This window comes from Olea europaea, unplaced genomic scaffold (assembly GCF_002742605.1).
Source record: "Olea europaea var. sylvestris unplaced genomic scaffold, O_europaea_v1 scaffold2569, whole genome shotgun sequence".
In the NCBI taxonomy this organism is placed as follows: Eukaryota; Viridiplantae; Streptophyta; class Magnoliopsida; order Lamiales; family Oleaceae; genus Olea; species Olea europaea.
The window spans coordinates 6,595-24,070 of record NW_019243982.1 but is presented as its reverse complement, the minus strand read 5'-3'; the positions used below and the strand labels follow the sequence as shown (position 1 = coordinate 24,070).

Below are 17,476 nucleotides of genomic sequence, written 5' to 3'. Positions count from 1 at the left end.
TGTCAGACAAATTCATGGAAAGTTGAAACCAATTTCAATGAATTGGATCTTGCATATAAGTACAATTTATGCAAAATAATTCCCGTAAGGCTGTAACTCATAATGAACACTAAAAGTAGAATAATCAAAGTTTTAAGGTGTTACATTTCGACCTATGAGGTCAGTCACGTGATAATCAGTTAAGAAGAAGCTAAGGTCAAGCAAGGTTAGTACTTTGCTTCGACATCGCCTCTTCTACATGTGTCCACCGAGGCTTAGAGCCATGCCTCATATGCCTAGTCCGAACCGAAACGAATCAACGATGCATCACTTCCTACTGCGGTGTATTTTTGAGACGATTAACATCTTCTCTAATGGAACTCTTCCATACCGACTAGGTTAAGATATTATGTACACTCGACAGATTTGACAGCTCTGCAAAAGGATCGCTCAATCGACTTTCAGTATGTGCATCCTTATGACAACCATAGGTCCAGGGTGGCTACTTTTTAGCTTATGGTCACACCTATGATAGTTACAAACCTATGATAATCAGTGAGCTATTATGATGAAATCACGTGTCAAACACTCAATGAACTTCAACTGATCCTTATTGGTATAAATACTCACACTTAGTGATATCCAAAGTAAATGTCATTTTAAATACAGGATTACTCTATCAAACTTGGTCTTTCTTCAATCCGACACCTGAATTTTCATTCATTATCTCTCCCACACATAAATATCTTCAACCATGTGACTTGATGTTGAATTAGGCATTCTTACAAAACAAGATAAATATTGGACTGATAATTCGTCTAAAAACTTAAGTAAAGATAGAGATGTATTAATTTATTTGAATTTATTGTTCAGCATGCATGCACACAAAGGTTGTACTCATTTTTCTAAATAAAAATTTGATTCGTGTGTAACTGGAAACTAAAATTTTCGTGCTTGTTTAATATCATAAGATGTTTCCAAGAAAGATAAATCAATCAACATCGATCATGTTGTTTTATCACGTGAAAGGAAGCATATTCTATTGAATCAAACATGTATTCATGATTAGTTTCTGATCATGCTATCATTCTCAAAATTAGTTGTCCGTTGGCAGGAAACCTAGACAACATTCGATACACAAGAAGTTGACGATTGTCGACTAATATACGTCTAATCCAAGTTATGTAATGCATCTCTTTTGATTAATTAAATAATAAATATTAGTATATGATTTTGAAAAAAATAATAATTATTATTTTAAATCCAAATTAAATTTGTCCCCACCAATAATTTTAGGGATAATTGTAGCAAAGTCACAAACCTTTAAAACACAAACAGACTTTTTTCAAACTTTTAATTTGTTGCAATCGTCCCTCCTAACTTTTCCAAACATTGCGAGTGGGGCCATTTTGGATAGTTTCCATCCAAGATGCCATCAATTGACCTAAAAAATTAAAGTCTGACCATTTTTTACCAATTAAACGAGGGTAAAATGGTAATTAAAATATTACCATATAAAATAATTCAAATAATTTGAAAAAATGAGGAAATGGAAAAGGAAAATAATGTTTATCTTCTCCCAAAATAAAAAAAAAGCCCACTACCCGTCCCCATTACCAAAACGAAAAATGATATTTGTACACTGGAGTTGACACTCTGCGTACAATCCCCTCACATAAGGGGGTCCACGTACGTGTCGCAAAACTTTACCAAAACCCAAGAAAAAACAGCTGCTACTCGCCGGCCACTGCCAAAGCTCTGTTTGCGTCTTCATTGAAGGTAAATTGAGTAAGCACTTTCATAGGAAGCTCTAGGGCCTTCCACTTCGTATTCCTTTCGTCAAAACTCAAATTCTGTCATTTCTTTCGTAGTTGTGTCAAACGCCAAAACTAACACATTATAAAGCAAACGGCATTTTCAAGGATTTCTATGAATTCAATTTTACCAAATAATCTTGAAATTGACCATCGAAATTCAAACTCCAAGCAACCTAGAAATAGAGAAGCATACAAATAATTATTAGAACCGCCAAAGCACAACAAAAAGGGTTTCTTCCTATGATTTTTATCTAAACCAAACAAGAGCTAGGGAGTATTTAGTAAAATTAAGTGCTAAATATAAAGAACCTGTTGAAATACTTAAAATGTTTTACCCTCTTTAAATTTATAAATATTTTCTAAATTACCAAATATGTTCTTTAAAAGTAAAGATTCTCTTGAAAATATTTTAAGGACCTATTTGATGCCGCCCACCTTGCCCAATGCTTGGGACGGGCTCTCACGTCATGCAAGCAAATGAAATTCCTGATCTTTTGATTTTAGGTACTTTAAGTATTTCAATGTCACGCTTTCATGGCTAATTGAAGACTATTTAAGGAGCATGCCTAGGTCAAGAAAAAGGGACACAATATACCACAAATAGACACTCTATGGGCGAAGAAGATACAAGGCAAAGCATGTGGTTTGTATCAAATTTAGGGTTGAATGAGGATTTCTTACATAAAATAGTTTTCTTCAATTCCAGAAGAACTTTAAAAATCCGATCATGTATTCTAATTTCAATTTATGTTTTTCTTCTATTATGGTGTGTAACTAAATTCGTTTTTAGGATGAAAGATGAAACCTAGTTTGAACTTCGATTTTAATTCTTAAGTTTTAATGTTGCAATTGGTTTATGTATAACGTTTTTACTTTTATTATCAATGTATGGAATGATTAGCTGAAGTGAGGTATTTGTTTATACCATATACTAATAATGAAGAAATGAATTAAAGATGGAGATATAATTTTTTCTATTTTTGCGGTCTTTAATTGAATTTTTGAGATTAAAAAAAAAGCACTTAATTAATGAATAATTCTGATTTATATAGAGATATAATGAGTTGACTTAATTAAATAGAACTGATTTGACTTGAGAGGATTAATTTAGAGGAATTAGATCGGATATACGGAGTCAGTTGTTGTTTAGAATTGAGAAAATAATTACGGTAAACTCATGAAACCTAACACTTTTCACGTTGGTTTGAAAAATCAAAATTGTTTAGAATACATTCATATTAATTTGCTTTTTTAATCTACATATTTTTAGAAAAATCACCATATAAATTTGATTTTTGTTATCATTAAAATATAGGTTAGACATAATTTGATCGATAATTATATAAATAGTCTTCGTACGAATTATTTTCTCCTCATCGATATATTAATTGCTTATTGATATCATAACTTGTGATTTTTAACGAATAAGAATGCCTGGATAATCCAAATTTTTCAAAAAGGAATAAATTTTGAATAATTTGAAAGGGAGAATCGTATATTTAAAAAGGAAAAAAGAAAAAAAAGAAAAAAAGAAGAGATAGAACATTGCGTGATACCACTTGCCATGCCCTCGACACACATGTCAATAAAGGATCTTTCACTCATTTGTTCTTTATTGTTTTAAGAACAGATTTTCTAACATTCTATATTGTACAATCGACTCGTTCTTGCTTTGCTTAGTCTTGACAAATGTCGACAAAATAATTGTATATATAGTCTTATAGAAGCATGTAGAGAAACTCACTCTCAAGTTGGTCTTTTCTATTGATTGACCATGTCTGCAAGTTTATATACCATTCAAACGTTGCACCTTTTAATTAGCGTACAAAGTACAAACTGCTTCACCATGATGTCAGTAGATTTTGACATTATTAACTGTTTTGATGTAATGAGCAACAATTACATCATTAAGAAATTCAAAAATAGTGGACACTTTATTTTCTCTCATGAAGCCCCTATTTAATTTAGATAAAAATAAGATTATTAATTGAGATAAAAGTTGATGGAGTATATGGTTGAAAAATTGTAATCCCTTAAAATGTGTGATTAAATCTAATTATTAATTTTGACTTGAATTTTAATCAAATTTTTTAGCAGAACACAAAAAGGGCCAACCGTCCTTGGAAGAAATTATCTCTATAAAATTTACATCGTCAATTTCAAAAGTAATTTAATTGTTACTTGTTCCACTATTCTCTAGACTTCACAGTTCGTGTGTCAATAAACATTCTATTTCCATTACAAACACCACATAATATACCCAACTGTCTCTCTCTTTATCTAGCTGAAGAACAATTGGTAACCAAGCTCCCAAATCCACCATTTTTAGCTTATTAGTTATACTGCACTTTTTATGCACTGAATTAAACTGGACAAAGCCCACATTGTCTTTCACCAAACTTTTGCATTCCATCTCTCCAATGGAAACTCCCACATTTCTACTAGTAACATTATTACTAGTTCTATACGTAGAACGAGCATCAGCAGCCCTCCACAATGCATACTGAGGTAAGATGCCAATGCCGTACCCTCTGAGCACCGGACCTGATTGTGGCGATCAGGCGTATAAAGTCAAATGCATTGCAAGCAGCCTCTGGCTCGAAGCCATGTCAGGAGCACATTACCTGATCACGTGTAAGTGTTATGACCTAAATCCAATCAACCTTGGATATAAATACTTTAAATATATAATTAATACAATTTAATGACAGATCTATTATTTAATTAATAGACAATTAAGAGTCAGTAGATTCAAATCTTCGTAATTTGTTAATCACAAGGAATTGTGATTGTGAGATACAAATTACATTTATTGAATCTTAAATCGTCCGTGGTCGTAAATAATAACGAGATACAGATATTGTTATTATGGATAGACCATCACGTGTGACATTTCTTACTTGTGAAGCAAGTAGCTGATCTCATAAGTTAAAAAGTTGTGACACTTAAATGAACACGTGGATGTTTTGTTATAGAAAAAACATTGGAGACCCACCGAGAGATTTCACATGGATAACTATCTGAGTGTGAGTGTTAATCTTTAACGTTCAGTAGCGGAATTGGTCATTTGACTTGAGGTCATCGTGATACCTTATATGAGGACAGTCATACTTTGACGGTGTTGGATGTTGTTCTGCCAAGGACCGCTAATACGGCATCGTTCGGGTGTGGCAAGAATCGTATAAAGGTTGTGAATGACCAATAGATGATTCGTCACTCTTAGATAATAAGATATTATAATCTGCGTTTCATTCAATTAAGTCGATAACGAAATCATTGGTCAAGGTGCACTCATAAGTCGAAAAGGAGTTTTTGACTTATATTAACTTAATAGTGGAGTGAAAGATATGATCGGTAATCTAGATTGACACACTTCCATGTCTCGTAAATTGATCGGATCATATTGAAGAAAAGATTATAGTTTCACGGTAAACAAACGAGTTTGGTTTTATCATACCACATGACATTCCTCGTCACATGTATTGCCCTGACACATTGTTAGATGTCAATTTGGGACAGCGAGTGTGAATTAGTAATAAATTAAAAGAGTGTTTTAATTTATTAATTTTGATTAGATCAAAATAATATTTCACGTCGTTAGGCATCGTGATCGGGAACTTAATGGGTCGCACACAAAAGAGAATTGGAAGATTGTAATTTATCAATTAATTAATTTAACAAGCGTTGGATAAATTAATTAATTGAGTTACTTATTAATAGGTCTAAATTAATTAATTGAATTAATTAATTCACAGATCGAATTTAATTAAATGAGTTAATTAAATATTGGACCGGGTCAGACCAGGCTCGTTTGGGCTCATATAAATAAATTATTAGGGTTTACAAATCTGTAGTGAATTCATTATTCTTGCTAGCACAAGAAGGAATTCCTAATCTGCAATCTTGTTCTCTGTGTGGATCACTGTTGGAGGCTGGACAATTGGATAGTTGCGGAAGACAGATCCAAGTTGCTGGAACAGAGATATGGCAAATGAGTTTGTAGATTTTGTAAAAGATACATCTTTATCACAGTTTCTATCTAAACACAAAGATGAATCCTGGTGGGAATTGAAATTTATTTTAATTTTTCGCGGCATATGTTAAGTAGATTGCCAACAGTGGTATCAGAGTCAGGTTGTGTTTGTTAGGGATTGCTTTGCATCTCAGACAGTCAAAAGTTGATTGTTCATACTTTTCATAGATCTAACAATTCTGAATATTATTATTATTAATTTTGTCTACAAGAATCAGTTTAAGAAAAGAAAATAATTTTGGTTAAAGTGGATCGAAAATCGAGGCGACAATTGCTGCTACTAGATCTGTGTAACAGTTGGCAGCGACTCGATCGACGGTTGAAAAATCGTTTATCCGACGTTTGTCACCATTGGCCGTGTGAGGCAGGCTCACTGCTGTCAACCACAGCGGCGCTTCCTACAGCACTGGGCATTGCTATTTTCAGCAGCAGTGTGCGACGCTAATGCAGAAGCAGCTCATGGCTGTTGTGCTGGCAGCGCACCGCCCCTGTTATGATAGTGACGATGCACGTTGGAGTCTCGTGGCGAAATTAACAATGGGTAGGTGACAGTGTCGTCTAAAAAGAAGAAGGAATGGAGTTATTCTAGGGTTTTCAAAACGGGTGAGGATGATTGGAGACGGGGGCCTCTATTGCAAATTGATAATTTGCAGGCCCTTGTCTGCAATTTAATTTTAGGGTTAAGTTGTAATTTTCAAATAAGGATCTGTTTTGCAATTTGCGATATTGGAAGGTCCTGCTTATAATTTTAAAGTAGGGGTCAAATGCAATTTTCTAAAGAAGGGCATCATTGCATTTTCAAGAATTGGAGGGCTCTGTTTGTAATTTTGAAACTTGGGTCAATTTGCAAATTTCGAAATTGTTTTGAATTTGAATTTTTAAAATGGTTTTAAAATTGTATTTTAATGGGTTTGACATAGAATTTTAATTTTGACCCAAATTAAAATTTTATTTAAAATGGATGACTTTTTCTATTTTCGTTAAAATGTGATTTTAACTTAAATATTAAATTTGACCCTAAATTGAATTTCATTTATTTTAGGAGTGTTATCCTAAATTAAAATATTAATTCAATTTAAATTAGGGTTAGACTCTAATTTAGTAATTAATTAAAATCCGATTTTAATTAATTATTCACCCGAATATATTCTAGAAGTTAGAATTGGATTCTAATTTGACATTTAATTAAAATCTGATTTTAATTAAATTGTATTGCTCTTAATTTTTTCTTGGAATTAGAGTTGGACTCTAATTTGGTATTTAATTATAATATGATTTTAATTAAATAAATTCGCCCTGAAATCTTGGAATTAGAGTTGGATTCTAATTTTGTTATTTAATTAAAATTTGATTTTGATTAAATTCGACAGCCTTAAGTTTTGAAATTAGAGTTGAACTCTAATTTGATATATAATTAAAATTTGATTTTAATTAAATAATCCCGCCCTATAATTGTGGAATTAGAGTTGGACTCTAATTCGGTAATTAATTAAAATTCGATTTTAATTAAATATGCCCACTAATTAAATTAATTGATTAATTAATTATTTAATTGTTCCGATCCATTTTGTCTAAAATAGTTTTGACAACTTAATTGCTAGAAACTTGAAACGTATTTACATATAATATTAGATATTATATTAGCATACATTTATGTGATGAATGTATTATTAGTGGACGATTATGAATTCGACCATGTGGATGTGTTGAATGGTTAATTTTATTCTTGTCGTTTTATGAGTCTACGAGCTCTTATTCATTTTGGACTTGGGAGTCTGTTATTGTTATTGTTATTTTGGGCCTGTGAGTTCAATTTTATCTAGGCCTGCGTGCCAACTAGTATAGAATACAGGTTGCAGCTAGACTAATTGAAGACACTCGGAGAGGAGGAAATCATGAAGATGGTGCATTGATACTGATCAAGATACCCCTAGGAATTGACCAACTAGTCTTCCTTATGGCTCGGAAAGACTAGATAGTAAAGTTTATAATCGTCCACACAATTGTATTATGTTATATATATGTTTATATGCATGTAGATGTATAATAAAATATATATGATTGTTATGATGAGATTTTTTGAATATAAAACCCCTAAATAAAATATTAAGTCACATTTGTTAATCACCTTCCATCATTATAGTGAAAAACTAGAGTCCCAAATCGTCATAACTTGTTGAGTACACTCAAGGCTAATCTATTAGGGATATGTTTGACACTATAAAATATTTGATATTTCTGAATGATGGGTCTGACTTAAATAAAATTTATCTTTTGTTAAGTACACTCAATGAGATAAATTTTAGAGGCATATTAAACTAACACATAAGATGTGTGAAGACAAAGGGTTGTCGGCTTAATTATTTGGGAGTTGTATAAAGATACAATTGATAATAGTATCTACCCAATTATTGTATTAAAACTTGTTGAGTACACTCAAAATCTTAATATAACATATGAGATCCTAGCCCATTGGGAGTCAAGTATGGACTCCATAAATTTATGTAAGAATGTCATAAATTTGAGTTAAACAGTGGGAGCATAATTATATTAATAAAAGTTCATGTTAAATTAATTGATGCATTTTATATATTATTCTTTTTCTTTTTGTCATTTACATTTATATTGAATCTTGAGTAACCATATATTTGAGTGGCATATTGGATGCTAACAACCAAATTAAATCTTCTTGATTGGCATTGTAATTTGAGAATTGTTCTCAGGCATGAGAAAGTTGGTAGTTCTTAAGTAGCCATTTTTCAGAGACACATGCTGATGACTCGATTAAGGAAGAGGTGGCTACTGTAATAAACAAAGTGATGACTATAGTACTTCACACATATGATGCTTGCAACCATGTCACCTGAGTTACAAAAGCAACTTGAAAGTATAGATGCTAACACATAATTCTTCATTGCAAAGAGTTGTATGATAATAATCATGTGTGGAAGGATAAGAGACTTCCAAACAACTATACCGATGCAAAATGACAGAGCAATCTTCGATCGGTGCTTATGTATTAAAGATGATTGTCATCGAGAGGTTGTCTCAGTGAGGTTCAGTCATGAACTACGAACTAAGTATTAACTTAGCTCTGCAATCTCTGTCAGAGAGTCATTCATACTAATTATGAATTATGATATGAACAAGTTCGAATGCACACCCATTGAGTTGGTTAACATGCTTAGAATTGTTATGCCCAATATCAAAGCTAAAAATGGGCAAGCCATTGATTTCTCTAAGAATATTAAGAGGAAATCTAAAGAGACTTTGGGAAAGCATTCAATATGGCTAAGACCATCAAACCAAAATGACAATACCAAATCTAAGGGCCCTTGGTTTCACTTTAGAATGAAAAGGTAATTGGAAGAAACATTGCAAGGCTTATGTCTACTTCATGAGTTTGTTAGGTATTCGATACTAGATATTGATCTCATATTTATACAAATATGTAGAAACTAAATAGAAGTAGATCACTGCAAAATAGAAAAGTTGATCTGCATGTCGAAGATGAGCAAAAGTTGCTACATTGCCTATAGGAGTATACTTTTTGCCATTGCCTTTAGGCTTAGTATTGGAATTAGTGAAATGTAACTTTGTACCAACCATAACCGAAACATTAAATGAATTTCATGTTTGGACATGAACTATTTTAATGTAAAGAATAATTTTATGCTTATCTTGATTAAGATCTTTATGGTATGGTAAGTTACAATTAACATTTATATTCTAAATACTAAGCATTCTATAATGAGAATAGAAGTTAAAAGGTATAAAAGTGATAATCTAAATAATACCTAAACCTGGCATTACAGACTTGGCCATATAGATGAAATGCAATTTTAATATTACATAGAGATGTATATGTGGAGTCAATTGATTTTGAATAATTTGAAAAGTGTAAATCATGCTTATTAGGCACAATGACCAAATCTCCTTTTATTTGAAAGGGAAAAGGTCTGTATTATTACTAGTCTAATGCATACTGATGTATATGGACTTATGTCAATTGAAGTCACGTAATGTTTCTCTAATTTCATCAATGATCATGTATACTTGATGAAATTCAAACAAGAAACTCTTGAAAGGTTCAAGAGATTCAAACTAAAAGTAGGAAACAAATCGGTAAAGATACCCTCATATTAAGATCCGATCAAAGTGAGAGTATCTTAAAGATAAAATTTAGATTATCTAAAAGAGAATGAGATTCTCTTGCATGGACTCCTCCATATACACTGCAACATAGTGGTGTATCTAAAAGGAGAAATCGTTAACTATTAGATATAGTGCAATTAATAACAAGTCATGCAAATCTCTCAAAATCATTTTTGGGGTCATGCACTGATTGCAATGTGTTACACACTGAATCATGTCACATCTAAGTTGGTTAACACAATTCCATACGAGCTATGGAAAGTCAATAGTCTCAATTTGTCACGTATGAAAGTTTGGGATTGTGACACTTATTTGAAGCACATTGAATTGGATAATTTTGTGACTAAATTCGATATACACATATTTGTGGGATATCCAAAACAAATATTTGGATATCAATTCTATTATCCCCTTAAGAAGAAAGTCTTCGTCTCACGATACATCATCCTCTTAGAGAAAATGTTTATTCTATGAGAGGACAATGAGAGCAAAATAGAACTTGAAAGAGTTCAATAGTCCACAGATATAGCTAACCAAGTAGATGAATCAAGATTTAATCCCATATCTGATATGGGACATACTCTTGATCAGAAAGTAGAAACTCCTGAAGACATGACAACTCCATTTAAATTTAGAAGGATCATTCGACCTTTAAGAAGATACGAATCCACGATTACTAATCAAGTATTATTAATCAAGGATGATGAACCTACTACTTATACAAAAGTAGAGTCAAGTGTTGACTTAAATAGATGGCATGAAGCCGTGGAATCCGAAGTAAACTCAATGCAGGAAAATAAGAATTGGACCTTGGTCGACCCTCCTAATGGAATAAAACCCATATGTTTTTGTAAATGGTTTACAAAGAAAAGGTCGATATAGATGGAAATATCCATACATACAAAGCAAAGCTAGTAGCAAAGGTTAAGTGTTGACCTTGGTAAAACCTTTCTCCTGTAACCTTGCTGAAGTCCATTTGGATTTTGCGTACAACAATTGCATACCGTGACTATGGGCTAAAAAAAGTCTCTTGGAGCTGAAATCTTCGATTTGATGGAAAAGTCAAAATGTTTGATTTTATCAAATTTGAAGATGAGCTGTGTGTTTACAAAAAGATAGTGAGAGCATTATCACATTCCTAATATTATATGTAAGACATAGGAAATGACATCCCTATATTTCAATCGTTGAAATAATGGTTGTTAAAGGATTTATTCATGAATGATATGGGAAAGCAACTGATCTATAGAGATAGATCCAGAAGATTACTTAACTCATCCCAATCTATATAGATAAAATCTTCTTAAGATTTTATATGGAAAAATTTGTTCACTCTTAAGCGGTGTGTTTCAAAGGTTCCAAACATTAAGCAATCGTTGATTCAATAACGGAAACCTAATAAATGATTGCTTTAGAAGCAGCAAAGAGTTGCAATGTGGATCAATATATTCATTAATGAACTTGGAGTAGTTCTTAATATTGTTGATCACATGCCATTATATTGTGATAACAATAAAGCTATCGCACAAGGGAAGGAACTAAAATCTCATCAATGATCCAAATATGTATTAAGGCGGTACAATCTCATCAGAGAGATAATACATAGAAATGACTAAAGAGAATAATGAATTTTCACATTTGACAATATTGCAAATTCACTGACAAAGAGTTGTCGTAGCATAAACATGAGAGTCATGCACTCTTATGATATTGGATACATAAGTGATTGGATCTAGTACAAGTGGGAGTTTGTAAGAGTTATGTCCTAGGTCCAATCAACCTTGGATATAAATACTTTCAATATATAATTAATACAATTTAATGACAGATCTATTATTTAATTAATAGATAATGAAATTAAATAATAGAGTCCATAGATTCAAATCTTCATAATTTGTTAATTACAAGGAGTTGTGATTGTGAGATACAAATTACATATGTTGAATTTTAAATCTTCTGTGGTCATAAGTAATAACGAGATATGAATATCGTTATTACGGATAGACCATCACGTGTAGCATTTCTTACTTGTGAAGCAAGTAGCTGATCTCATAAGTTAAAGTGTTGTGACACTTAAATGAATACGTGGATGTTTTGTTATAGAACAAAACATTGGAGACCCACCGAGAGATTCTCCATGGATAACTATTTGAGTGTCAGTGGTTAATCTCTAACATTCGATAGTAGAATTGGTCCTTTGATTTGAAGTCGTCATGGTACCTTATATGAGGACAGTCATACTTTGACAGTGTTGGATGTTGTTCTGCCGAGGGCCGCTAATATGGCTCGTTTGGGTATGTCAAGAATTGTATAAAGATTGTGAATGACTAATAGAGGATTCGTCACTCTTAGATAGTAAGAGATTATGATTTGCGTTTCATTCAATTAAGTCGATAACGAAATCATTGGCCAAGGTGTACTCATAAGTCAAAAAGGAGTTTTCGACTTATATTGACTTAATAGTGGAGTGAAAGATATTATCAGTAATCGAGATTAACACATTTCCATATCTCATAAATTGATCGGATCATACTGACGAAAGGATTATAGTTTCATGGTAAACGAACGAGTTTGATTTTGTCATACCACATAACATTTTCTGTCACATGTATTGCCCTGACACATTGCTAGATGTCAATCTGGGACGGCGAGTGTGAATTGGTGATAAATTAAAATGGTGTTTTAATTTATCAATTTTGATTGGATCAAAATAATATTTCACGTCATTAGGCATCGTGATCGAAAACCTGATGGGTCGCACACAAAAGAGAATTGGAAGATTGTAATTTATCAATTAATTAATTAATTTAATAAGTATTGGATAAATTAATTAACTGTGTTGCTTATTTGTAGGTTTGAATTAATTTATTTGATTAATTAATTTACGGACCGAATTTAATTAAATGAGTTAATTAAATATTGGACCGGGTCAGACCAGGCCCGTTTTGGTCATATAAATAAGTTATTAGGGTTTACAAATCTAGAGTGAATTCATTATTCTTGCTAGCACGAGAAGGAATTCATAATCCTACAATCTTGTTCTCTATGTGGATTATCGTTGGAGGCTGGAAAATTGAACAACCGTGGAAAACAGATCCAAGTTGCTGGAACAAAGATATAGTAAAGGAGTTTGCAGATTTTGTAAAAGATACATCTTTATCACAGTTTCTATCTAAACACAAAGATGAATCCTGGTGGGAATTGAAATTTGTTTTAATTTTTCGCTGCGCATGTTAAGTAGATTCCCAACATCACATCCATCAATTCACAAGCCCAGAGAATGATCGTCCAACCCCCATCTGTATATCCAAGGACTTGCCTATCACAAAATTTTCAAAGCCAAGGCATTCAATTGGATGATTCACGCCCATTCAACATCACTAGTAGCAACACAACTCAACTGTTGAATTGTACTGATAATATGCTCCACCCGCAAGTGCCTATAAATTTTTCCTCGAATTGCCTTTGCCATACTTATATTAATAACACTCCGGCAGCCGCTGCATGCAACAGGGTGACGCTTTGTTGTTCTTTTAGAAATGGGGGTTCTCAGAATGCCTATTTATTTATAACGGTACATCCGAATGGGTGCATGGCGTATCAGAGTTATGTGAATTTGGATCCTTCTTTGCCATTTGCAAAGTGGCCGGTGCAAGGGTTGGAGCTTATGTGGTCTACACCGTTGGAGCCGATTCGCAAAACGCAAGTAGATTGCCGTGATTTGCAGTTCTCTAAGTACTTGTCAGATCCCACAGATGCTAGACAAAAGAGGTGCTTTTGCAAGAAAGGTCGATACTGGGATCCAGCCACCGGATATTGTCAAAGTGAGTAATGGTATTTGTCCTCGTTTGGTTTTGGTTTTTTTACAAAAATCATTTTTCATCAAACTCATTTTATCAAAAAAATCACATTTCACAAGTGGGACGAGTGCTTCACTTTCCATCCTAGCTAGAATGTAAACCAGCTCGCGTAATATATTGGGTACAACCCCTAATACTAAGCTCAAAGGACAAAGCATTAATTTTCCTAATACATTAATAAATTATTCTACAATGTTGCTGAAATCAAGGACAACGTTGTATACCGTATATAAATCTCTTTCATCGGTCCCAAGAATTTTAAATAATTTGTATTAGCTCAAGAAAATTAAATAATTAGGCGTTTGTTTGTGGAGAGACGTTTTAGGTAAAAAAAAAATGGTTTTTTGGAAAATGTATAATTAAAAAGTAAAGAAAAGTTATGATTCCCATAAAATATGTAGTTGGAAATTCTTTTTTCAGAAAAAACTCTCTGAAACAAACGGTAAGAATATATTCGTTATTAATATCACTCTTAACTCGGTTTGCAGAGTGTCGACATGGAACAGGCTGCAAATACTACAAGATCAAGACACCAGTATTCAAGACACCAGTGTCGACATTGGATGTAAGTACTATAGTTTGTTCAGTGCATTTCTTTCCTTTACAACTTCATAAGTATTCAAATTTTTGCTTATAATTATATAGAACAGTACAATCCTGGAACATAAGAAAATTTCTTGCATAGTAATTGCACAATCTCAACTAAAATTAGTTTCAAAAAGTATTGGAGAGCCTAAATCGACATTTATTTGGATAATTACGTCCATGTCTCACAGCCATGGCGGGTGTGTTTCTGCTTGTTGCCTTGAGCGAATTTCTAATATTCAGACAGCGTCGTTACACCAAGAGAGTAGCTTGAAATGTATTAATCAAGGAGAGCGAAGAAATCTTGAATGTGAATAGCAGTGGAAAATCAGCAAAGATTTTCACTGGAAAAGATAACAAGAAAGCAACCAATGACTTCTCCAAAGAAAACCTGCTTGGCTCCGGGGGATTTGGCGAGGTCTTCAAAGGCACTCTAGAAGACGGTACTGTTAAACTACCTCGCCTGGTACTATCAGATAGGAATTGGCAAACTTATTTATTTAAAATTTACGTATTTAAAATGTTACAACCCACATTTTTATCTAGTCAAAGTCAATAGTGGGATTTTCAAAGTCAAGTCAATTAAGGATTAGAATGAAATTAAATATTTTATTTGGGTCTTTTTTGCAATTGGCAAAATATGAAGGTTAAATTGGATACATTTTAAAGTTAGGAATTTACTTATATATTTTTGGAATTTATAGGATTAAATATCATTCAAAAAGAGAGTTGAAGGACTTATTTTGCAATTTTGGGCAAGTGGACCATTAAATCACTAGAATTAACCCATTTTCACTCAAAAAAACACACACACACAGTGAAAAAAGGGGCAGAGGCTAGAGACCGAAAAAAAAGGAAGAAAAAAAAGGAAGAAAACTAAGGAAAAAAGAGAAGAAAAAGAGAAAGAAGGAAGAAGATGAAGTGAGGTAAGGTTAATCTCTTCAAGTTTGGGTTGAATTTTTTCATTTGTTTCAAGTGATGAAGTACGATTTATGTTAAAATTTTTAGTGTTTTAACTTGTAGTAATAAATATCAAATTCAGATGATATATGTACGATTTGGAGCTCAAGTTTGTGGATTAATTAAGTTTCAGTTTCAGCAAGGTAGGCAGTAAAATTTTTGGGAAAACTCTAGAATTCGATTTCGAATTTTTGATTAATTAATTGTGGAAATGATTATATATATGGAATTTTCACTTCTGAGTTGATTTTATGGAACAAAATGTATATTAAATGGGTGGAATTATGGTTACTAGTTTTACTAGATTGGAGAGTAACTTAGTTTTAAACCTTGGAAGAAGGTTTTGTTGATGAATTAGTTATTAGAAAAGGGATTAGAAAGTGGGATTAGTTCCAAGTGATCAAAAGAATATTTGGGAAATTCATTCGAGCATCGACCAATTTTAGTTAAGTATTATAGAAGTAGATCTTAAAGTTTCTTAATTTAATAGTAGTTGATTAGTCATCTTGTTATGTATTCCAGGCGATGACGAGGAGATTGGAAGAGCCTATCGACCATCGACCATCTTAGATTCAGCTTCTTAGGTTCAGCTTGTATTATGTGATAAGCTTATTTTTCAGAAATTAGTATTTATTTAATTTATATTAACTCAAAAAATTTATTAATTCATACAGTTGATTTGAAAACACGATTTTCAGAATAAAGTTGATTTATAACCAATTGTTTTTAAAAGTTAAATTCAATTTAGTAAATTATTTTATTAGCATATTATATGAGTATTAAATGTTTCAACATATTTAAAGTTATTTTCTAAAAATCACCAGAAAGTACCCAAGTGATTTTACCCTCGTTTGCACTGGTGTGAATGTGTTTTCACAGTGTATGACTTCATATGTTTATTTTACCCACTCTGTGTTGGTGTGAATGTGTTTCCACAGCGTGTGATTAGTATAGTGATTTTACCCGCTCTGCACTATTATGAATGTGTTTCCATAGTGTATAACCATTTTATAGCTCTGCGCGCGTACGACCAGAATTACAAAAGTATAGAATTTCAGAATTATTGAATTACAGAATTTCAGAATTGAATAACCTTGCTATGTATATCGAGATTAATCGATACACGAGTATAGTTATTCCGGGTACATTTTTGGTGTGATGTTTTAGTATTGCATAGCTTATTAGATTTTAGAAATGCAGAATACAGAGTAAATATTTTAGTTTATATGTCTGTGAAAAGAAATTTTATGCTATATGTCGGTTTTCAGAAAGATTTTTATGAATGGAAAAGTATACTTTTACGAAATATCCACTCAATGAGTTATATGCTCACATTTTTATCACTATTTCTCTTATCAGATAGTAGCTGAGTTGAGCACTACTGGGCCAGTGAATCTACTGAGTTGAGCCATAGATTGTCAAGCATTGTATAAATCATATTTTCAGTTTAATAGTTCATATTTTGGGATAGACACCTCTTTTGGTCAGAAATTAGTTCCATGTGTTGGGCTAGCTATGTTTTGTATATATATTATGCATTTTGGGTACTGTGGCTTATAAATTGTTGCAAAAGTCGAATTGCCAGGGTTGTATTTGAATAGTTGATATTCTGTGGGCCAGTGTATCCTATTTTAAACTATATGTACATGTTTGGGATATTTGATTTTATTTTCAGGTGGTTTTAGTCCATTTTTCAGAGGGAACTCTATCAAAATTTTTATACAATTATAATAGTCAAAGCATGTCAAGTTTGCCTTGGTGGTAGGTCAGCACTTCGCTGGTATCTACCATCGGCGCACGACACGTGGCGGATCTATTAGGGTGATTCGGGACGGGTCGTGTCAATTGGTATCAGAGCAGGGTTATAAAGTTAGTTCGCATGGTTTATTTGATTTTTGTTCTCATTATATCATACATATTTTGTAGTTGGAAGTCATGGCTCGTGGTAATAAGATACGCAGGCTATAAGATATGTCGTCTCAACCACCAGCTACTCCTGATAAGGATGCCAGTAGGGTCGAGGAATCAGTTCATCCGACCCATGATCAGCGGAGATATGGGGATGTAGCCCAGCCTGACTTAATAGC

The 17,476-nt window shown here is 32.7% G+C and overlaps 1 protein-coding gene across 1 annotated transcript; it reads left to right on the top strand.

Moving 5' to 3' along the window:
• The first annotated feature begins 4,309 nt into the window (after positions 1-4,309).
• LOC111382877 (wall-associated receptor kinase-like 20) lies at positions 4,310-15,973 on the top strand. The gene is made up of 7 exons (XM_023006914.1): positions 4,310-4,430; positions 13,049-13,125; positions 13,226-13,808; positions 14,333-14,409; positions 14,719-14,895; positions 15,472-15,532; positions 15,912-15,973. The coding sequence occupies exons 1-7, from the start codon at positions 4,310-4,312 to the stop codon at positions 15,971-15,973; spliced, it is 1,158 nt and encodes a 385-aa protein (XP_022862682.1).
• Positions 15,974-17,476: the final 1,503 nt, after the last annotated feature.

Coding starts and splice junctions, on each gene's coding strand:
- LOC111382877 (XM_023006914.1), top strand. CDS start 4,310: ATGCCAATGCCGTACCCTCTGAGCACCGGACCTGATTGTGGCGATCAG. Junction 14,410..14,718: donor CACCAGTGTCGACATTGGAT/GTAAGTACTATA, acceptor GTATTAATCAAG/GAGAGCGAAGAAATCTTGAA. Junction 15,533..15,911: donor TAAGTTTCAGTTTCAGCAAG/GTAGGCAGTAAA, acceptor TATGTATTCCAG/GCGATGACGAGGAGATTGGA.